At 36.4% G+C, this 25,144-nt stretch overlaps 1 protein-coding gene across 2 annotated transcripts in view; it reads left to right on the top strand.

Annotated features, from left to right (window-relative positions):
- Positions 1-25,144, top strand: part of ammecr1 (AMMECR nuclear protein 1) — a 146,136-nt gene that overhangs the window by 50,877 nt on the left and 70,115 nt on the right. Inside the window, exon 2 of one of the 2 annotated variants that reach the window (XM_039766530.1) lies at positions 20,635-20,745. The exons of the other annotated variant lie outside the window; for it this stretch is intronic. Within the exon in view, the coding sequence (XP_039622464.1) occupies positions 20,635-20,745 (111 nt within the window). The remainder of the gene's footprint in view (positions 1-20,634; positions 20,746-25,144) is intronic. 2 annotated transcript variants of the gene reach the window in all.

Raw genomic sequence — 25,144 nt, 5'->3', positions numbered from 1 at the left:
TGAAACGGTTCATTCCGGTTAGTAAAATACTTGAATGTCACCATCTTAGGTGAAGTAGCAGGCTTTTATTCGTTTACTTATCTATCCCTCCATTTTTTTTTTTTTAATGCTGGTTTGATTTTTGGTAGCAATGTGCCGAGCAGGTTTTTCTTTAAGTATGATGAAAATAAATAATAAAAAAGATAAAGTGAAAGTGTAGGCTTTTTATTACCTGTTTAAAATGGGAGAATAAACACCATTTCAGTGACCTGTGGTGCCTTTACTTGAGTTTCCTGTCCATTCTCAGACGTTAAGTCACTTAGTGAATTTTGCATTTGTGGCTGTATTGGTGTATGTATACTCTGTTCTGGACTGGAATTCTATCTAGTGTAGCATATCTTGAACATTATACTAATAGAATAAACTCTGGCTCCCTGATTTTTTTTTTTTTTACTTTAAAAGCAAATTGAGAAAATGGGTAAGTTAATGTAAAAGTGCAAAAGTTGGAAAAAAAGATACAAAAATAAAACACATCTGTTGTAACCAAAACCCACCTAAATTAAAATTGAAATCTGTGCTCCAGCTAGTCTGCTTTCCTTAATGTTACAATAATGAACTTTTTTTCTCCAGAGAACTACACAAGATTTTTTTTTTTAACATTTTCCAAACAGTTAACCCTAAATTTATTGATGTGATTTGAGGCTAATTAATTAGGTTTACCTCTTTGTTTCCTGTCTGTTTAAACAAATCTATGTTGTTATGTGTACTTTATAATAAAATTACATTCATATTTCCTTGGAAACTTGCCGCAGCACTCTGTGTCTGCACTCAGTGACGTGAAGAGTCCCACGCACAAAGAATGACTTGAAAAAAACATGGATATTATGTGATTTTCTTGCAAATAAAAATTAAACATTAGAGAATTAATTGAGTGCAGCATTATACTTTTTTCTACAGAGCAGGATAGGTTAAGGAGTTTGTCTTTTATACTGGGCTCCTGAGGTACCAATACATAATCATCTTTTACTTTTAAATTGCATGTATGAAAGTGGATTTAGACAGTGTGTGATGTGAATTAAAGGATTTTTTTCTTGTTGTTCTTGCCAATCACTTTGTTAGCAAATTATTAGGAACACTACACTAATACTGGGTAGGTACTGGGGAGGCTCTCAAACAGCCTCCGTTCTTCATGGCATGGATTGTGGTCCATGTTGACATGATTGCATTATGCAGATTTGTCAGCTGCATATTCATGCTGCAAATCTGCCATTCCACCACTTTCTAAAGATTCAGATTTGATACAGATCTAGTGACTATGAAGGCCAGTGAAGACCACAAAACTCGTTGTCATGTTCATGAGACGAGTTTTGTTTTGTGAACATTAGAACACTATAGATGAGAACAGGCCATTCAGCCCAACAAAGCTCACCAGTCCTATCCACTTATTTCTTCCAAAAAAACATCAAGTTGAGTTTTGAAAGTCCCTAATGTCTTGCTGTCTACCACACTGCTTGGTAGCTTATTCCAAGTGTCTATCGTTCTTTCTGTAAAGAAAAACTTCCTAAGTTCCTAAATGCTGACTGTTCAGAATGACTCCTGTCCTTGCCATGTGTTGCTCAATCTTATCCTTAATACTTCCTTCCATTAATTTTCTAGTGATACATGTTAAGCTTACTGGCCTCTAGTTGCTTGGATCTGCCCTGTCACCCTTTTTATATAATGGAATGATATTTGTAATTTTTCCAGTCCTTCGGAATCTCTCCAGTGTGGAGTGACTTCCTAAAAATATGTGTCAAAGGTTTATATATGTACTCACTAGCCTCCTTAAGAACACGAGGATAAATATTATCTGGGCCTGGTGATTTGTTTGATTTTATCTTATTTAATCTGAGCAGCACTTCTCCCTCTACAATTTCCAAATCCCTCAGTACCTCCTTAGTAGTCGTGTTTACCTCTAGGAGGTTATCCACTGCTCACTTGTAAACACCTCAGAAAAATGTAAGCTTAGGGCATCTGTTATTTCACTGTATCTTTTAATTCCCCTTTACTATTCCTGATGCACTTGATCTCCTTCTTGACTGTTCTTTTACTACTAAAATACTGAAAGAATCTCTTGGGGTCTTCTTTCGCCTTATCTGCTATATCCCTCTCCAGCTGTCTTTTAGCCTCCCTGATATCCTTCTTAATGGTTGCCCTAATGTTCTCATACGCTCTACGATTCACTTTGCAGTCATTAGTCTTATATGCCTTATAAAGCAGTTTTTTCCTTTGCAATTTTTTTTTAAATCTTTATTAATCCACCGTGGAGTTTTTTAGTTTTCTATTAATTCCAAATTTAGGTATGTATCTGTCCTGCATTACATGTAAAATATTTTTAAACCTGTTCCACTGCTCCTCGACTGTCTCCACACTTAAAAGCTTATTCCAGTCTATCCTACTTAGACTTTGTCGCATCTGCTCAAAATTTGACCTACCAAAGTTCAACTTAACAATTTTAGTCTTTGGTGCATAGGTGAAATGGTGCATTATCATGGAAGTAGCCATTAAAAAGGATAAATTCTGGGCATAAAGGGATGCACATCGTCAGCAACAATACTTAAATAAGCTCTGGTATTCAAGAAATGATTTATGTTACTGGGCCCAAAGTGTGCCAAGAAAACATTCTCCATGGCATTACACACCTACCAGCAGCCTGGACTGTTGACACAAGGCAGGTTGGGTGCACAGATTTAATCTGTTGGTGCCAAATGCTGTGTGTCTCAGCAGCAATTGAGAATCATCAGGCCAGATTATAATTTTATTGTGTCCAGTTGTTCAGTTTTTGTGAGCTTGTTCCCACTGCAGCCTAAACTTTCTTTTCTTGGTTGATGGGAGTGGATTCTGACGTAGTCTTCTGCTGTTGTAGCCCAAGTTTTGACTTATGCATGCTGAGGTGCCTTTCTGCTCATCACAGTTGTACAGAGGGGTTATCATACATAGCCTTTTTGTCAGCTCGAACCAGTATGGCCATTCTCCTCTGACCTCTCTCTAAAACAACACATTTCCATTTGCAAAACTGCTACTCGCTGGAGTTTCTTTTATTTCCCTGTTGTTCACACCATTATGGTTAAACTCTAGAGGATGTTGTTTTTGAAAATTCCTCGAGATCAGCAGATACAGCAATACTCAAACCAGCTCATCTAGTTCACTAGTCATGCCAAAATGACTAAGATCAAATTCACCCAGAAACTACCCCACCACCCATCCCCTCCATTCAGATGTTTGATGTTAGCATTAACGGAATATCCTGACCTGTATCTGTATGATTTTATGCATTGCAATGCTACTCTGTAAATGGCCGAATACATAATTGCATGGGTAAGCAGGTGTACAGGTGTTTCTAATAATTTGCTCAGTGATTGTATATTTAGCAGATACCTTTATCAAAGTTCAGCGTATCAATATATCATGACTAAATTGAAGTCAATCAGAGTATTGGTGGCTAAAGACAAAATCACATCTATTTGAATTTGTCAGAGTGAGTCAAGAACTTGTTGGACAGAATCTGTGGGCAATCCTACGCAACTTCCCATAAGTAAGATCATGTAAATGAAGGCTATGGCATGGCCTTTAGGTGGCTTGCTTGGGAATTGAACTGACAAACTTGTGGATACACTCTTGTGTCGGTACATGGATCCAGTTCACTCTTGATCTCATGCTTTCTCTTCTTTCATTGATGTGGAATACATATTTACAAATATACGTGGGGCCATGTAGACTTTTTTTGCAGAAAATTGCCAGATATAGAAAAAAAAGAAAAAAATAACTAAACAGCTTCATATAAGACTGGCTGCTGCTGTTAGAAATGAACCAATATTAATCAAGGGTTATGACTTTTGAAAACGATCTTTTAGTGGAAAGTCTTTTTTTGAAAGGTTTCCATGCAATATGCCTGGTTTTCTTAGCTTTTTTCAACAAAAAAAAAAGTGACAGCTACTGATAGATTCTAAAATAAAGGAGGTACTCTGTTCATCCAAGCAAGATTTTTTTTCAAAGGCAATAAACAGTAACTTTCAAGCAGCAATGAAGAAACAGTGAAATGGTTTCTCATTTACTGTTATTGTTTCTAACATGACTGCATGCCTGCAATAGAAGTACATTCTGCAAGAAAGAATAAATACAATAAATGCAGAGCTTGACCATTTATGCTTGCCAGCACATTTTCTTTTAGAAAATGAATGTTATGGTCATTGATCATTTGCTTACATTTCAGAACCTATGCCCATTTACTTGGGGTTGTTACAACTACAACAACAACATTTATTTATATAGCACATTTTCATACAAACAGTAGCGCAAAGTGCTTTACATAATAAAGAATAGAAAAATAAAAGACACAATAAGAAAACAAAATAAATCAACATTAAGTAACATTGAATAAGAGTAAGGTTCAATGGCCAGGGGGGACAGAAAAAAACAAAAAAACTCCAGACGGCTGGAGAAAAAATAAAATCTGTAGGGATTCCAGATCATTAGACTGCCCAGTCCCCTCTGGGCATTCTACCTAACATAAATGAAACAGTCCTCTTTGGATTTAGGGTTCTCACGAAAGGGCTTGATGAAGATGGTCACGTAGACTTCTGACTTTTAATTCATCCATAATTGTTGGAGCATCATGAAGCTTTGAGTAGGTGGAGGTGGCGCAGGCCACCACCACAAAGAAACCTGAAAAAGAAACAGAAGAGAGAGTAGGGGTCAGTACGGATTTTAGAGCCACCATGAATAGTTATTATGATGAATTGAACATATAGAGTATCAGGATTAAGTTAAATTAAATTAAATTAAATTGAAGTTATAGAAAGGCCATGTTAAAGTAATATGTTTTCAGCAGTGTTTTAAATTGCTCTACTGTATCAGCCTGGCAAATTCCTATTGGCAGGCTATTCCAGATTTTAGGTGCATAGCAGCAGAAGGCCGCCTCACCACTTCTTTTAAGTTTTGTTCTTGGAATTCTAAGGAGACACTCATTTGAGGATCTGAGGTTACGATTTGGAATATAAGGTGTCAGACATTCCGATATATACGATGGGGCGAGATTATTTAAGGCTTTATAAACCATAAGCAGAATTTTAAAGTCAATCCTGAATGACACAGGTAACCAGTGTAGTGACATTAAAACTGGAGAAATGTGTTCGGATTTTCTTTTCCTAGTTAGGATTCTAGCAGCTGCATTCTGCACTAGTTGCAAACGATTTATGTCTTTTTTGGGTAGTCCCGAGAGGAGTGCGTTACAGTAATCTAGTCGACTGAAAACAAACGCGTGAACTAATTTATCAGCATCTTTCAGTGATATTAGAGGTCTAACTTATGTTTCTTAAGTGAAAAAATGCTGTCCTAGTGATCTGATTAATATGTGATTTAAAATTCAGATTACAGTCAACAATCACCCCTAAGCTTTTTACCTCCGTCTTGACTTTTAATCCTAATGTATCCAGTTTATTTCTAATAGCCTCATTGTATCCATTATTGCTAATCACTAAGATTTCAGTTTTCTCTTTATTTAACTTGAGAAAGTTACTATTCATCCATTCTGAGATACAAGTCAGACATTGTGTTAGTGAATCAATAGAATCGGGTCATCAGGTGCTATTGATAAGTACAGCTGTGTGTCATCAGCATAGCTGTGGTAGCTCACGTTGTGCCCTGAGATAATCTGACCTAATGGAAGCATGTAGATTGAGAATAACAGCGGACCCAGGATAGAGCCTTGTGGAACACCATATTGGATATCATGTGTCTTCGAGTTGTAATTCCCACAACTAACAAATTTTCTCCCTGTCAGGTAGGATTCAAACCAATTTAAGACACTGCCAGAGAGGCCCACCCATTGACTAAGGCGATTTCTAAGAATATTATGATCAATGGTGTCAAATGCAGCACTCAGATCTAAGAGGATGAGAACAGATAAATGGCCTCTTGTCTGCATTCACTCGCAAATCATTTACTACTTTAACGAGTGCCGTTTCTGTGATGATATTTGTTCTAAAACCCGACTGAAATTTATCAAGAATAGCATGTTTATTGAGGTGGTCATTTAACTGCATAATGACTGCCTTCTCCAGAACTTTACTTAAGAAAGTCAGGTTAGAGATGGGTCTAAAATTTTCAAGAGCCGAGGGGTCAAGATTGTTTCTTAAGAAGGGGTTTAACTACAGCAGTCTTAAGACAGTCTGGGAAGACCCCCGTATCTAATGGCGAATTTACTATGTCCAGAACATTATCAATTAGCATGCCTGATACTTCTTTGAAAAACCTTGTTGGTATTGGATCAAGGATGCAGGTGGAGGATTTTAATTGAGAGATTATTTTTTGTAAATCAGGTAAATCTATCCTAGTGAAAAAGTTTAATTTGTTTATAACAGGATGCTGGGGTTTAGGAGGATCCTTAGTTATACAGCATTAACACTATTATCCTGGGAAATTATCACATTTTGACAGGTGAACAAGTAGATCACTATAAACTCCTGAGATGGTTAATCCTGAAAATACTTTTTTGGAGAAAGAGGCTATTCTCAGAATCTATGTATTATATTTCTGACAAATGATGGGAAACTACAGTAAAGCTAGAAGAGTGTCATCAGTGATGTGCATCCTTTATAGTTATAAAACAATGTTAAGTTGGGTATGAATGTCAGCTTTTTTGCCACATGAATTCAAATAAGAAGAGGCTGTCAAAATGGGCATCATCATACTAAAATATTTTGCTTTAACAGACACCAGTTTGTAAGGCTCCAGAAATGTTTAAAAAATTATGATGTGTAATACTGGAGCACCTCAGGAAACTGTCCTATATCCCTTCCTGTTTGGCCTCTTCACAGCAGATTTCCAGTATAATACTAGCACTTGCCTTCTACAGAAATTCTTAGATTACTTCTCCATCATAGGCTACATTAATAGTGGAGAAGTCTTTGTCTTATGATACAGGGAGAACCACCTACAGCTCAACATCCACATGATAAGAGTTGGTGATGGGCATCCAGCACAAACAAAACTGGGTTGGTCTGACAACAGAGTGGCACTGTACCAAAAGGGCCAGAGCAGATTGTACTTCCTGATGAGACTCGGGTTGTTTGATGTTGTGCAGCAAGATGCACGAGAGGTTTACCAGTCTGTAGTAGGTAGTGTATTGTTCTTTGCTGTGGTTTCCTTGGAAAAGCAGCTTGAGTTCAAAAGATTTGCAATACCTTAACAAATCCATCACTGGGCTAACCCTGGAGACAATGGAAGCTGTTTTGTAAAAGAGAATGGCGTTAGAATTTAATGCCATTATGAAAAATCTCCATAATTTCCAGGGGGTTTTAGCAAAGTTTATTTTGCTGTTTCTTTGCAATATACATTTATTTCTTGATCGATTGCATTATTTGTCCTGTGAGTCTGTTGTTTTTTTATGTTTCTGCTGCTGTACACAGTTTAATTTCCAGTTGGATTTAATAAAGTTCATCTAACCTGATCTAAAATAAAATACAGAAGTTAGCCAAAACCAACTCTGCATATAGACAGTTTGAGTCCCAAGAAAAATTGATTAAAAAGCTGTCTATTCCACAAAGCTGAAAAGGATAAGCAATTGTAGGGAATATTCTCAGCTAATAAAAGGAACCTTTAAAAGAAGCTTTGTGTTTATTCAAAAAAAGGCTTAATTTGAGTAGAGTTTGACTTCAGCTGCCAAGATCCTCCTTGTACTGCTGGAGTCACAGATTGCATAATAATTTGGTTATAAAACATTCTAAAAGAGACTTCAGATATAAATACACAATGAGTGACATCTGAGCCTATTTAATGGTCATGGAGGGTATTATATTCTTTGGTTTAAATCACCAAAACCCAGTGCAGTGTCAGTCTGGCAATAAGAACCATTTAAGTTCCAAACCATGTAATAAACCACATTTCAGAATCTAACTAAAATGTGTTCCCACCAGTGCGTCCACTTTGATTCCATAACCCATCTTTTACAAAATAATGGATACTGAGGCCTAGATTAAAAAAATCACTGACCTACTTGGATATTTCATAAGCTCTAATTATACAAGCAGACGGTGACTTGCTCCAGACACAAATGGATTCTTTTATTACTATGGCTACTTGAGCCTTTTCTAGCTTTCTTCCTTTCTGTTCATGTCACATACAGCTGGCTTTGCTCCCTTTTAGTGTGCCAGAAAGACAAGAATTCAAAGGAGGTTCCTAGCTTTTTTTTAATGTAATAGTAATCTGTGGTGACTTTAAAACAATATACAAAAGCCTCTTAAACCACTAAATCCTTCAAGGGAATCCTCTAACAACTTTCAGGGTATGCTGCCAAGCAGGGTGGATTAAACAATTTGGTGAGTCTGCCTTTTAATGGGCATCTGGAAATGATGGACCAGATACTGCTACAATTTGAGGATATAAAAGTACCAGCAAGTCATATATATACTGTATATCTATATCAGCCAGTTGTCTGTCATATCTCAGACTGTTTGTGATTGGGTCGACTAAGCTTGGATTGCAGCCTTATTTGGCAGACAATTTCTGTGAAGTAGAAGTACAGTATAGCCAACCCCCCATTTCTCTAGAAATCTTTTTTTTTTTGTCAAACAGTGAATGTGTGTATGTTAATTTAGTTAACTTGGCTTTGCCAGTTGGTTTTCTATCCCCTTACATTTTTATTTGGCTGCCAGCCAGTAAATACTGAAAAAGGTGTTATGAGTCAGCAGTCAGGGGAGACAGAAAAATAAACTGACCATCTTCTAAAATAAACTGACCATCTTCTTAGTGCAATTTGTAAAAAGGTCTTAATCTGGATTATCTGGCAATTTTTAGTCTCGCTCTCTGACTGACAGAACTTTACTTAGTGTGGTTTAAAAAAATATTTTTCTCCCATGCAGAATAAAAAGGTAAAAATATGGTTAGCCTTTAAAGTTAGAGGATAAGAAGAATATCTTGAAGAAAAGGACAATGCTTTAAAAGTGACACAATTGTTAAGTATTATTTTATCGTACAACTTTTTAACAATGCAGATTATATGGAAAAAAGGCACAGTTTTTAATGTTATTGTTTAGTAGATGTTATTCCATCCCAGCTTCCACTTCCCTTGCCCCCAATCCCCCATCTCTTTTTAGCCCAGAACAGACAGCTCAGTAATGCAGTTATGGGCATACATGAATGATACCATATAGTTTATTTGCCCAACTCACTCTACATGCTCCCAACCTTGTAGAAGAAATGGATGGTAAAACCTAAGACCTAATTTAATGAATTGCATTACAATGAATTTGACACAGTTCAAATGACTATTATATCAACACTGCATCCCAGAAATTTAAATAATGTCAGTACCTCCTGTGAAACTTTTGCGTTGTTGCAATTGTAACTAAAATAAGCCTTTTGAAACTGATTTCTGGTGGAAGGCTTAGGATTCCTCCAGTAGATGACAACTGAATGTAGAATTTAGTATGCAATATTGCTAAATCCTTTTTGTGACATAATTTTGTCCCACCTAGTGTTTCTTCAAATAACACTCTTAGAGAAGTAAGAGCATCAAAGGTAAATTATTACATTTTTTTAATGATTGATGTATATACTGTATATGTATGTATGCGTATATGTATAGAGAAAATATTCAGACGTTTGCTATGTTGCACCCTTGTGCTAAGTCATTTAAGTTCATTCCCCCTGCCCCCACATCAAACAACACTTGATACTGCTTTTAGTAGAAGAAATTGAAGCGTTTCTGTATTTAAAGTTTCCCCTTGGGGATTAATAAATACATTGTTCGAAAGGTTCTGTCTGTCTATTGGTACGGAGCAAAAAAGAAGTATGTATGGTAAAGGAAACAGTGTTGGGCTGAACTTTTTCTTTGCTTTAAGAAGAAAGCAATGGTGTTGAGTGATCCTGTCGAAGGGATCTAGGTACTGCCTCAACAAGACTGTTTTTAAATAAAAGGATGTGTAACATAGCGGCTAAGTCATTTCACTGGTTATTGCAAGGTGCTGACTCACTCCTCATCCCTATTGCACTATATGGCCTAATGTGAATCACTTAAGTCTGTCCATTCTGCATTTATAAATAACTATTTCAGTGTGGGCAAAGCTACTTGAAAAACAAAATAGCGCATAAAACATTAAGCAGGTTGATGGTTGTATCAGCTCAAAGCATAACACACAGATCCAACTAAGGATAGAGTAATTGTTCGTACTCACATTGTGTCAATTCAGAATTGTTAGTTAACCAAATTTACATTAAATAATTAATGCAGATAACCAGGAATACCCAGGTAAACATGGAAAAATGTGCATGCTCCATACACAGACTAGAGTAACCTTTTAAACCTGTGCAAATATTGAAATACTGTCTCTACTCCACACTGACAAACTGGGAAGTGCACTGTGCAAAAAACAGCTAAGATATAAGCAACTACAGCTTGTCCAGATATTTCTAGCGTTCTCTTTTTCCATTTTCTATAGTGATAATATATATTATTCATCTATTAGAAGAATATTCGCACTAAAAGGTAGGTAGGTTTTTCAGAACATAAATGACAATCCAGTGCAGTAGAATCATAATGAAGTGAGAGATAAGTCCCTTTACAATTTAACAAGTGCCAGTAGTTAAATAATATCATTGGCTGCAGCCAGTCACATGTGGGAACTGCCAGGGCCTCCACACAGGGATTTTCTTGAATTAACAAGTTATTTTTAGAAAACTACTCCATACACTGTAATGGTTTGTAGTGTGGGGGAGTAGAAGGCGCTTCTTGACATCTGCATTTGTCAGGCGATGTGAAAATATTGCAGACTTGGGTATCTTTATTCAGACCTATGAATTCCTTGTTTATCCATATTTATTTTCTTATTGATACATGTTTATTTAAGATGGTTGTGCTTGCAGCTGATCTGTAGTTACTCTACTTACCCTTGCTTTACCTAACAATGAAATCTCTAGGTCGGCACATTAATTTTAACAATATGAGCCTTTGAGACCAGACTGGTGAGTATTGGCCAAAGTAATGTTGAAAAGCTTTTTATCTTGGTATTTAAAAACAAACAAGCACAGCAAAGTACAAGCAAAGATTATACTTGCCAGACATTAAAACCACTCACAGTTAAAGTAATAACACTGATTATCTCATTACAGTGGCACAAATCAAGAGGTGAGATATATTAAAGCAGCAAGTGACAGTACTTGAAGCTGTTTTAGTAGCTAGCTGACTGGGTCAGAGCATCTCCAAAATGGCAGGTCTTGTGAGGTGTTCCTAGTGTGCAGTGGTGTACCTACCAAAACTGGTCTAAGGAAGGAGAACTGGTGACAGGGTCATGGGCATCCGCATCCAAGGCTCACTGATACATGTGGGGAGCAAAGGCTCAACTGCCCAGTTCGGTTCCACAGAAAAGCTACTGTAACACAAATTGCTGAAAAATGTAGTGGTGGATATAAGAGAGAGGTTGTCAGAACAGCCTACTTACTAACCACCATCTACTGCGGAAAGCGCCTACATTGGGCATGTGAGTATCAGAACTGGATCATTGAGCAATGGAAGAAGGTGCCCTGGTGTGATGAATCACGTTTGGTTTTAGATCATGTGGACTGCCAGGTGCATGTGCGTCATTTACCTGAGCAGCTGGTGGCATCTGGATGCATAATGGGAAGAAGGCAAAGCGGTAGAGGCAATGTGATGCTCTGGACAGTGGTCTGCTGGGAAACTTTGGGTCCTGGCATTTTTTGACACATGCCACCTGCCTAAAGATTGTTACTGACCATGCATTTACCTTCATGGCAACAGTATTCCCTAAAGGCAGCAGGATAATGTGCCCTGCCTCAATGTGAAAAATGTTCAGGAATGGTTTGAGGAGCATGACAGAATCATTGTGTTCACTTTGTCTCCAAATTCCCAAGATCTCAATCCAATCGAGCATCCTAAGGATATGCTAAAAAAATGCTAAAAAGTCCAATCCATGGAAGCCCCACCCCGCAACTTGCAGGACTTAAGGATCTGCTTCTAACATCTATCTGCCAGATAAGCACATGACAACTTCAAAAATCTTGTGGTGTCCATACTTTAACAGGTTAGAGCTGTTTTGGTGGCACGAGGAGGACCTTATAATATTAGACAGGTACTTTAAATGTTAGAACATTAGAACAATCTAGACGAGAACAGGCCATTCAGCCCAACAAAGCTTGCCAGTCCTATCCACTTGTTTCCTTTAAGAAAACATCAAGTCGAGTTTTGAAAGTCCCTAACGTCTTACTGTCTACCACACTACTTGGTAGCTTATTCCAAGTGTCTATCGTTCTTTGTGTAAAGAAAAACTTCCTAATGTTTGTGCGAAATTTACACTTAACAAGTTTCCAACTGTGTCCCCGTGTTCTTGATGAACTCATTTTAAAATACAAGTCTCGATCCACTGTACTAATTCCCTTCAGAATTTTAAACACTTCAATCATGTCACCTCTTAATCTTCTTTTGCTTAAACTGTAAAGGCTCAGCTCTTTTAATCTTTCCTCATAATTCAACCCCTGTAGACCTGGAATCAGCCTAGTCGCTCTTCTCTGGACCTTTTCTAGTGCTGCTATGTCCTTTTTGTAGCCTGGAGACCAAAACTGCACACAGTACTCAAGATGAGGCCTCACCAGTGCATTATAGCCAAGCCTGTATGCTATCCAAGTCCTTCTGTAATGATATAACGGATTCCAAATTATCTGCTAATCCACCTATCTTGGTATCATGTGCAAACTTAACCAGCTTGTTACTTATATTCCTATCTAAATCATTTATACATATATTAAAAATAGCAACGGCCCTAGCACTGACCCCTGTGGAACACCACTCTTAACATCGGCCAGTTCTGAAGCGGTTCCTCGCACCATCACCCTCTGCTTCCTGTGTCTGAGCCAATTCTGCACCCATCTAAAAACATCACCCTGAACTCCCACTTCTTTTAACTTGATGCCCACCCTCTCATGTGGCAACTTATCAAATGCTTTCTGAAAGTCCAGATAAATAATATCATATGCTCCACTTTGATTCATAAGCTCCACTTTGATGTTGTGTTTAATCAGTTTATAAGCGTAAATATAAGATATTTTCTAATATAAATCCTCAATTAAAATATACATCAGGGGTCCCCAACTCCATTCCTGGAGGGCCTCAGTGACTACAGGGTTTCATTCTAAACCCTTTCTTAATTGTATTAATTCTTAACAAACCCCTGACGACCCTAAAATCAACTGGAAAAAACGCAAAGTTTCTGAGTCCACTGTGCAAAGCATTCACAGTACAAGTGTACAGACCGGCCGTGATGTCCAGCATCTTTGAGGTTAATCTTACGAATTCTCAGGATGTCTCACAGGGCACCTCAGTCAACTCAGTTGAACGCTTTATGAAAATTGACAAAGGCTGCAAAGAAACTCTGCCGATATTTGCGTTTGTGCTGCATTAGAACCCTCAGTGCCTGGATGCGGTCGATGGTAGACTTCCTGGGCATAAAACCAGAGTGCTCCGGTCACTGGTAGGTGAACAAATGATCACAGATCCTATTGAGGACGAACATAGCAAGGACCCTACCCTTCACCAAGAGCAGTGTTTTCCCCTTGAAGTTGCCGCAATCCAGGCGATCACCCTTCCCTTTCCACATAAGGACGACAAGTCCCTTTTCCAGTCAGTTGGGATGCATCTCCCAAATGGAAGCAAAGATTCCTTGCAGTGACAGGAGGATGGCTTATCACCAGCCTGTTTTTAACAGCATTTATCATTAAAAGAACACCCTTTTAAGAACTATTTTTTACTAGGCAATCTTTTTCTCATTCTTAATTTAATAACGTATATAAAATGCAATAATGAATTTAAATATATTTTCCCAGGGATTCTAAATGCATTTTCTTAGTTATTGAAAGGTCTCAGGATTTCTGTTTGTTCATTTGTCATACTCAAAACGTATTGCATGATCTTAACAAAGCAGAGGGGTAGAGGGATCCTGGACAGGACTGAAATGGTGGGCCAAATTCTTTTGACAGTGCAACAGTGCCAACTGTGTCATGGGACATTCTTCTGGACATAAGGCAGATTTCAAAATGTGTGCTAGTCCAGCTCTCTTGTACCTATATATGATTTTCTAAATATGTGAGCCTTGTGTCACAGTTTGTGTAGGGGGGGAGTAGCTTCGGTCCAAGATTAGCAAGTCCATGTTAAAATGTAGTTTATCTTTGGCAGTATTCAAGATACTAATTTGTTTGCCACAAAAACTTTCAGCTTAAATAGCACTCTGCATTTGTAGATATCAGAATGCTTTGCAAACTAAGAGACTCCTCAAACAATGGGCACTTTATAAAGATGATTTTCTGTCAGAGGAATGGATGATCTTTTCATTGCCATGTGCTTATTTTATTAACCACAGAGCCAGCTGCATTGTTTTCTACTGGTTATGTCAGCGTAACAACAGACTGCATGCCCAAGTTGTGGTGGCAAATGGTAAATTCTTGTGCCCACAGAGAAATGTGGTGAGTGCTGGGAAAAAAGTGTAAGTGAGACATGAATTTTTTGCCTTATAGTTCCTCCTAAGAGTTTCTTAAAGCCTAATGAGTAATAATGCTTAATTTTTTTGTCTTTGTTGTAAATCAGTTTTTGTTTGATTATACACAGCGCTGATGGACTAAGAAAATGGACAGACCCACATTAAATGTACATTTAACTGTAAATTCACAGTGTTAACCTCTGACTGATGAAATCAAACCCTTTAAAGATAAAGGTTCTAGTATATTATCAGATATGCTCATTCACAAACACACCCATTCATTAACTTGTACTGGGGACAATTTTAAGTTTTAAGGAAACCTGAGCATATAGTAAATTACAGGACTGTTGAGAACACAGTCCTGACCACTGTGCTGCTATGCTACCCTTAACAATTAAAATGCTCAACTTTGTTTGCTGTTATTGATCATTTCTGCTTTTTATAGTTATTTAATTATTTATAGCCATTCTTTCCCTGAATTCATCTATGGATAAATTTGGGTGATATTCCTGCAAAATGACAATTATACTGTATATTGAGGAGCACTGTGTCAAATGAAATTTTGTGTGCCATCTTCATCATGGTGCAGTTATTATTACTACATGCAACAATGCTGCACATTTTTTACACAATTTTAATTACCCCTTGGGTATAAAGTATATCTATCTACATTCCCTCTCTGACACACTATCATTAAGTACTATTAGCAAACAAACTATTCAACAGAAATGTGTTAAGAAATGCTATAGGGTCTCCTTCATACTGCACTATACCTTTTATAATGGGGATTAATAAAGTATCTATCTATCTATCTAATGCCTCTTTATAATGGCTTTCTTATCATTAACCATTTGAGACATTATTTCTTTTTGTAATTCTTCTAAGTGTTTATGTGGGACAGTTGCTGTTTGTTATATTTCTGTATGTATTGAGCATCTGGTAAAGCTAAACTTCTCTTTAGAAGAAATTAAATACTATGTGTCTGTCTAGTATTAAATGACTGACACTGTCAGTTCAGTTAAGGAGTTACTGCAATCATCTGGTTGAATACATTATTGTGTAGAGATGTGTAGTTTAGTGCTTTTATTTAAACATTTCTCACTAAACTGTAGCACTGGCTGAATTTTTTTTATTGTTGGAACACCTTTTTTTTTTTTTTTTTTATAAACAAAGTACTGCTTTTCATACTGAATCTAGTTATATTCTAGTATTTAATTAATTGTCTTTATTTGTTTAATTCTTGTGTTTGGCCCATTCATAAAACTGGTTATACTGTAAGTGGGTTGAATGATGTTTAATAAATGAAAGAAAAGTAGAAGTGTTAAAATTTTACTTTTGCGTACTTTTAATATTGGCAACCCTTTTTCAGCACATACCCTTTCAGCCTTTGGGTTTATATATAGTTTGAAAACATTGGATAGCCAAACTGTGTTAAATGTAATTATTGTTGAGAATTCATCCTTAAACCAGGTTCTCACCTACTTAATCCAGTTTATTGTTGGCAGTTGTAGGGCAACATCAGTGTCAAGGTAGGAAGCAGCCCTGGTCATGGAAATAGTCTATTGCAGTGTGCATTTGTGCAAATGTTCATAGCCTAACATATAAAATTTAGATGACTGTTCCTGCAATTTTCAGTCTTAGCCCTCATTTATATAATATTTGCCAGCTGGAGGCAGTCTATGGAATTCTTCTGTTGAGATTATCATTTAATGTGATATACCTAATGATTGAGTCAAACTAATCTGCGATGGGCCACAATAAAATCAAAACTGTTTCATTTTCTTGGTAGTTGGAGGTGTTGGCTATGCACACAGGAGAGCTGAAAAAAATGAATGCTCTTTCGGAAGTACAGAGCATAGAATGTGCTTTGAACCTCACAAATAGAAGAGAAGGCTCGTCTGTCTGATGCCTTGTGTTATGTACTAAAACAGAATGGAGGGGGAAAGGGCAGGGATTGTGGCTGAATACACAACGGCCATAGCTTTGTTGGGCAGAATGGGGGCTGTGAACTTCACAAACAGAAGAGAAGAACAGCAACATGCTATTAGGTGTCAGAAAAAGGGGCAAGCACGACTATGCTGGAAGACCAGCACTCAGTTGGTAAATGAGACATAAGCTACAATATATTGTATATTGTATATATTTAAATTGCTAGGTATCAGTACACTGACTGTTTTTAAACCCTTCCCCCAAAACCCATTACCATTGGAAATGTTATCAGTATTTGACGTGAAGCCATGATCAAGAGGCTTTCCTTTATATGAATGCTTAATTAATTAATATATTCATTGTGAAAACGCCACTTTAACATTATATATGTATATACAGTGCCTCACAGAATTGAGTGGATGAAGTAATTACGATATGTGTGTGTTACATATTTTAAATGAATATTCCTTGTTTTACTGCTGAATCTGTTGGGATACTTCAAATTAATTGCCACAATTTATTTATATATATATATATATATATATATATATATATATATATATATATATATATATATATATATATATAAAAATGAGTGGGATTGCTTGAGCCTGGGTTTGTTTTCTTATTAAAATTGATGGTTTGAGCCTTTTTTTACTGTAGGAAGATGACGTTAGTCATAGCTTTAGTCATATACCTGTAAATGAAATACTTTGTAATATATTGCAGAATTTAAATCTTAGTTATCATGATAACTTCATACAGTGGGATCCCTGGCAATTTCTGTATGCAGAAAATGACACGTCTTACAGTGACATTGTGGGTGGAATGTGAGCAGCCTAAAAAAATTAGACCAGATGGCTTCTGCATTTTTAGGGGACTAAAGACCGGGTATAAAAAAATTAATATGTGCTTATATATTATTACCCAATTACTGCAGGTGGTGTACAGGATCCTACAATATTTTTTCTTTAAACACTGTAGTTAGAAACATATGGGTGACCAACGTGAGAGAAATGCAAATGTTGACTTGTAGCGAACTTTTAGTGCTACATACTTATTACTTTTTTAGGATCTTAATGTATTTGTGTTAGAGGGTTTTCCAGCATTGTAGGGTACAGCTGTTCAAGAATTACATAACTGATTTGCACACAACAGACAAATACAATGACACATCATTGACTGCAAATGTATCATAAAGCCTAGGTTTCTTAGAAATATTTGATGTATGCTGTCAAGCCTGTTTTATCTTACAACTAAAGTGCTATGATGTATGTCTCATGCTGTTTCCTTTTAAGAAAAAAAAAAAAAATCTTAAGTACAATTCCTACCACAGTTTGTTTCTTTTCATTAACTTAAGTTTAATATTTCTCTTAGCTAACGGTGCTGCACATATGTTTAAATAAAAAAAAAAATAAAAATAAGAAAAACCCTCTCCATTACCATACAAAGGCATTCATGCGCTCCCCACTTAGTGCAGGTCATCACAAACCTAGATAAGTAGCCACATTCAGCTGCTGTTCTTGTGATTGTTGGCAGTATTTATCTGAGCCAGCATAGGTTTTTTAGTTGTGAGTAATGGCAGGTCACATCACCTGCTGTTTTTTGAGAGTACTAATGACTGTTTTTCCTTGCTAAATCTTTAAAGCTAATACATAAAATTAAAGCAGATCTGACAAATTTGCAACTCTATGTTGGTGGTGCTTGAGTGAATGTAGATGCATTAAAGGTGCCTTGCAACAGCTTGGCACCCAATTTAGGCTTGGCTTCTGTTTTCCCTTTTGACACTGAACTGGATTCTTTGATGGTTAATGTTACCTTTTACAATGTATAATTACTGACAGTGCATTGACCTTTAGGCTGATTTGCTATAACTTTGTTGCCACCTTTAATGTAATTCTTGTTGGCTGCAGTCTTGCACACAAAAATTACTGGGAGCAGTGAAAAATCAGTACTGCTGAGCCATACCCACCTAAATGGTACAGATGTAAACTGTTATGACTATACAAAAATAGGAAGACCTATCCTCCGATATTGGAAGCACCTACCTGTAGATATGTTACTTTGATGCCATCAATTCTTTTAGTTGAGCACCGATTCCATGACCATTGTTTTTTGACATAGGAAGCTTAAAAATCATTTTAACCTATTTCAAATCACTATTTTATCCCTCATATGATAGATTTAAAAAAAACAAATGTATGCTTTAGTTTATATGCATTACTCTGCAGAAGGCCACCAAAATATTTTTAAAGCTAGTTAGTGTTTACTTCTGCAAACATTATAAACAGAATACATATGGGTAAACTGAGAAGTAACCAGAATTTTATCTTTTCTCCAAAAACTTGAAATGGCTTAAATGGCAAAAAATTCCAAAAACTGTATAAGGCACACTTTAGCCATTCCACATGCAGTATGTTTGAATTCTTCCAGAAGCACGCTTGATTGAAATGGATGAGGTAATGGGTTGACCTATGTACGGTAGTGATGCAGTTTAACAAATAAATATGTATTCAGTATTAACCACAAAGCCTTAATTATCTTGGGGAGAAGATAGAAAAGGATTAGAGTAACATGCTTTAGCAAGTATGCAAGATGATGGCTAAAAACACAGTGGAAGACACACAGAAAGCTGTCTTCATCTAATAAAATATAATAAAATGTTACTAACTTTAGGATATCAGATATCCAAATGTGGTTCCTAAGTGTCTTACACCAAAGAACTCACTCTGTGCAGCGAAATGTTAAAAGAAATGGGTTTGCAAGTTGTCTTGAAGCCTGCCTTAAAGTGGAAATCACACGTGGTGAAAAACAACAAGTAGAAAAGGTAGCAGTATGCCAAAGAACATAAAAGCATGGAATGGCAAGCTGAGGCAGAAAGACCTATGAGACAATGAATCCAAATTTGAACATTTTGGTTTACAAAGTGCAAGTCAAAAGAAGTGTTGGCAAAAAGTAGATATATGGCCGTTTGCCAATTTTTTGTGCAGTACACATTATGGTCAGGGGTGCATTTTAATAATCTCTGTAGGGGATCTGGTAAATATTGATGCAATTATAACTGAACAAATGTAAAAATATTTTGATTTATCATGCTCGTCCTTTGTGGAAAATAACCTATTAGTAAAAACTTTTATCTTTCATCCCAGTAATGCCACAAAAACACTGCAGTTTAATTAAGACCCTCTTGGAGTACAAGTCTGCAGATCGAACACTAACAGTGGTAGATTGGCCACATCAGAGCCATGACATCTGCATGATGGAAGTTGCATGGGATTTCTTGGACAGGAACAAGAACAAAAAGCAGCCAAAGTCAAGAGAGGAGCTACTATGGCAAGTCAATATGCCTAGATAACTAGCTTTATAAAAAAATTCTTGGCTGCCCTAAGACTTCTAATATTCTTTTTATAGGTTGATTATATATTTTACAGTATATATGTTAAAAAGATTGCAAAGATGAACTCCTTATATTATAATTGTTTTTGTCATTATCACCGATTTCTGTTTATCGCACTATTATCAATTAGCAGTAGCCTTACTTTTTAATATGCTACAATGTTTAACTGAATAATTTCCATTTGATTAAAGGACTTGAAATGGATTTTACGTGTTTTTTGGTGCTTTAAGAAATGAATACTAGTTAATAATTGTATTCCATATGAGTAATAATAATAAAAATTCCTTACATTTATATAGTGCTTTTTCACTACCCAAAACACTCTCCACGCAAGGAAGACCTGGGGACTGAACCCATGATCTACTTATTATGAGGCAGCAGCCTACCACTGTGCCACCTTAGTGGTGCAGCAAAGTGATTAAATGGAACATCATCTAATGTTTGTTGTTCAAACCTTAATTGAATCTTTTTCAGAAACCTACCATCTTGTTAAAACTATTTACCTAGTCAACTTTAATGATTGGTCAAGATTGGTTAAAATAGACAGCCTATCAGGACAACAAAGTTCTTTTTTCTCATGAATTATGGCACATTTTGGAAATAATTGTTCTTAAACGTTTATTCAGTGTTTTTTTGATATGTTTTTAGGCGTACTTTATATGCTTGGTTAAATAAACATCTAATCGTTGCCTATTTGGTTAATGTCAGCTTCATTTGGTATGGACTCTTTTTTTTGTTTTAAGATTGGAAGATTTTTGCTGAAATAAAGATTTGATTAATTAATTTCATTTTATGCTATTTTAACAGCCCTCTATTTGTCACATGGAAGATTGGTAGAGAAAAGCGGCTTAGAGGTTGTATAGGTACTTTTTCTGCTATGAATCTGCACTCAGGACTCAGGGAGTACACACTTACCAGGTAAGCAATTGGTCACGTTTCTAGCTTATAATGGTGGGATCCTACGGTGATTTGGGGGACATGAGAGAATCAAGATACTGCTTATCTGTTTAGTAAAGCCTATGTAGATTTCACAAGTGTATGCCGAAAGTAACTTTTATTCATTTGTCTGTTTACAGAACAGGCTTAATACAGTTCAAACATGTGAAAAACGATATATCACAACCTATAATGACACCATTTCATGTGAGCACAATAAAATGAAATATATGTTTCACATTTTATAATTGTTTAGTATTCAAGTTTTTAAGGCACAAAGCGCACCTTTTTAAATGGCTTCTTTCAGTATGCAAAACTGTTTCAGCTCTGGCTAAGTTTTGATCTGCCTGATTGTCATTGAGTGTGTCTTGACATGATCTCCCAGAAGGTGCAGCTTTTTATAAGCTCAGAAGGCAACCTGCTCAGCCGTTGCAGCTACTGCAGTAGTTAAGTATATCAAACGTTTTTCAGGAACACATTTCCTCAAAAGGAATTTGAAGCGATAATTACATACTATGCCTCTTTTGGGACTCTTCAAGTCCTTTGCAATATGCAGTTTTTAATGTATTTTCATGAAACCAAGCACTTTTAGAGCCGTAAAGTTGCATGGTGGCAGTATTTTGAGCAATGGCACTGGTTATTTTTATGTACTAGAGCACTGAGCTGTAAGTAATGGAGATACCACCCATCTCTGCATATTCTACCATCACCAGTTATTGTAAGAGGTGCTGAATTGATTGTTAGTGTATATTAACCGTACATTTGATGCCAGATTCCTTTAATATATTCTGTGCATAGATATTTGGCTTCTTTGGGTGAGATGATAAAAATAATTACATGTGCAAACTTGTAATTGCTGCTGCTTTTCTTCAAGTATCTTGCCTAACACAGGGGAAAATCTTAAATACTAAACAATATAAATAAAATTTCCCCGGTAAACAATCCTTAAAAGTGAGCCCTCTTTATCAAAGAGAACTTTAGTCAGAAAAATGTCATACTCATTGTTTAATCTGCCCTGCATCTCCCTTCTCCATCACAAGCCAGTCCTTCATTAGCTCTCTTGCATGTTGTTGCACTATAAAGAGAGAACAGTTTAAATTGTTGAATCCTTCATAAGTTGAAACACCTGAATTCAGTGCCCTCTGAAACCTATTCTCTTTTACCAGTTTATTCATGGACTGTATCCTATTGATGGAAGAATACTTCTGAATGATCTAAGTCTCAGATGTGCAATCACCGGCTTCTGGAAGTGTAAACATTCCCTTCCACCCGGTATGTAAGAGGAAGTGATGAGTACAGATAAGAGGATTTAGTTTCAGTGAGTGCAGGCTTTATTAAGGCTGTTCATCTTTTGCTTTTGGTTCAGCCTTCTGCTTTCTGTTGATTCTGTGGACACTGGTGGTTGTCTTCCTCTTGCTATGAAATTTCACTTCTTTTGGAATTTTAGTCAAAGCATCGCATCTTTTGGCTGTTTTATTTGGTCTGAGCTGTTCTTTAAAGTGGCCTGTATTTCTTCTCGTTCATGCCATTTTTTTTTTATTTAAATGGACTTTGAACCCTGCAGTGTTGTTTCTTGTATTCAGTTCATTTACACTACAATGTTCAGCAACACCACCCCCACATAGTTAGTCCAAAAGCAGTCATGCATCTTTGAAAAAAAATGGACTTGAAGATGGCCTTTATACTTGAGGTGCCTGCTGACTCTTTCCAATACTCATTTATTGTTAAGTTGAAATTTGCTGCAAGCATTCTGCAAAATAAATAAGTCAAATTGTTTGCTTTATACACTTTCACTTCGTATTGAAGCTTTTCTAAACTTTGCTCACTTCAGGTGTTTGTTTTTGTTTTGGGAACCTTGGTTCTCATTTACAGCCATATGCTATCAGGTCTGCAGGGACTACAGCCTACTGTCAGCTTGGCCTTTTGATATTGTTGAGCTCTGATGGTCTTGGCAAAGATGCTTTATTATATGAGAGCAACATGCTTGCTGTTTCTGCCATACATTTCAGACCATTTTACTATAAACCTTTTTCCCTTCTGTTATTCTCTGTTCAAACATATACGTTAGATTTACTGTGTGTCAGTATTTCCATTGAAATATCAAGCTAAAACTAAATCATTGTTCTGCATATGTTATGGGCATCTGTTCCATTTGCAAGTGCTGTGTTTAGGATGAAAATACCCAGTGTGAGGCTTTTTTATTGATAAGATTATTTCTTATGCATATTAGGATCACCCTAGTGATGGTTGCTATGTGGGTAATAACTCATTTTCAGCTGAAAACTTCAAAATAAAGGAAATGTATACCTGCACTGAAGCTGAGAGGCAGTCTCCTACTGCTGCTTTGCAAAGTTACTTTTCTGCCCAAGCATTTCCTGAAGTTAACTTTTAAACCCTTTCAACCCCCATTAATTTTTTCTGCATTGTTTAAAATGCCTTCTCAGATTTTTTGTTCTGCCAGTTCTTGGATTGGAATACTCTGGGTACTATCTCATGTTTTTTGTTTTTTCTTATAGAGATATTTACCACAAACATTAAATAATCACTTGCTTGTTCTAAAGAAGTAATGAATTATTCAATTAGTGTTCCACCAGTAGTGAAAGATCACCTGATTGGTCAATTTGTTTACTGTACATGAAGGCTTATAAAGTTTCTGTATAGTCTGCCATCAGGAAATCAAGTTACATAGCAGAAGTACATTGTTACAGCAGGTGATCTTTGCTCAGAAACAAATAGTTTAGTTTTCCAAACTAAGATGCTATCAAAGTACAAGCTTCTGAGTTTGAGGAGGCATTTCTGGCAAAATGAACATGAAGTGAATAACATTTGAAAGTAAACTTGCAGACTAGTAAGAGAGAGAGTCTCATCTACACTTGAGGCACACAGTGTTTGGAATTTTGGATTGAAGCAAAGTAAAGTCTATGTTCAACACCTCAGTCACTCTAATGGTGGAAAGTTTCAGGCTTATTTTCATTATTTACTAAATTTAGGCTTGGTACAACTTATTCCTCATTGCTTAAACCTCTGTAGAGTTTCTTTATGCCTTTAAAACAAAAGAAGCAGTAAGCAGTGGTGCAGATTTAAAGTTTAGGTGCTAACATTGGCCTCTGTGTGTTGCTTCTATGTGCTGCTACATATTATCCTTGTATCACTGACCAGACGCGAAAGACCGTTCATACTTTGTTTTTCTTGTTTTCATTCTTCAGGATCTATAGCTGTAGGAAGAGAAAATGTCTAGAAATATAGTTCCAAAAATGTTTTCATACATCATTGCAGCATGAAATAAGACATTCTTTTTAAGATGTATAATGCAAATAAACTCCACTTTGAGCCATACAGGTATCTTTCCATCAGTTTCTTTGCTGCTTTTCTTTCCTGCTTAACTCATTTTAATGATATATAGGGCTAAAACCTCAAGTTAATAGTGTTAGTTAATAGGGGCTGCATCAGTGTGTATTTATAATTGGAAAAAGTAAAGGCTAATTTGGGGCCAAAGAAAAAAAATATTAGAGACCCTATTTTTGGCAGCATAACCTTTATAATAAGTGTGACAAACAAGTAGTGACCAGTCTGTCCTACTCCTTTGGTGACAGTTACACAACCAGAAAACTATCAGACTTTTCTTTTTCTTGGCAAGATAATATCCCTAGAATGGTTCTCATAACCGTACAAGTCCATTGCCTTTTAATTGCGACATGATCATTTGACCACAGAGGAGAGGGAGACAAATCTCCAGTCAGAGTTCCTGGAGGAGTCGATGTTTTGTTTGGATCCACCATCTGTTCTAACAGTTAGTCACAGTTTTAATGACTGAGGCTAGCTTTCTGATAACCTAGTCTCCAATATTATACACAGATGCTGACCAGACTAATAAGATTAAATCATTTAATCCTTTGGATCCAAATATCTCTGGTGTCACATCACATGGGTAGAAGTAGCAGTTTCGCAGTGTAGAAGTTGCATCTAGTGCCACATCAGTAGAAGAGAAGAGAAACATAATAGAACGTCAGTAACGGTTCATAATGATTAACACGGCTCAGTTTTTTGTGGAAATGAATAAAAAACAGTTGTATTCTGAACAGCAAATCAGTATTTGTAATCTCAAAAACCAAGATAAATAATATTATTGAATATTATTGGATTTTAGTTCTTCTGTAATAATTACTGCAACCTTTACTGTTCAAATCACTCCAAAACATTGAATGGTCTTGATTGTGATTAGCCAGTAGGAGGATTAAATCTAAATTTGTGCAACGCTAGAATAGTATCCTGGTAGAAGTTTTATTTTAAGCAGTTCATTACTAGAATTATTGTCTGTGAGTGAAGTAGCTTGTGTAATTCTGCTCATTTTGATGAGTCCGTCCTCTCAATTATCAAGCTG

The sequence above is a fragment of the Polypterus senegalus genome, chromosome 10, assembly GCF_016835505.1.
Source record: "Polypterus senegalus isolate Bchr_013 chromosome 10, ASM1683550v1, whole genome shotgun sequence".
Classification (NCBI taxonomy): domain Eukaryota; kingdom Metazoa; phylum Chordata; class Cladistia; order Polypteriformes; family Polypteridae; genus Polypterus; species Polypterus senegalus.
The sequence above is the reverse complement of the archived record's forward strand: the minus strand, read 5'-3'. Positions and strand labels throughout refer to the sequence as shown.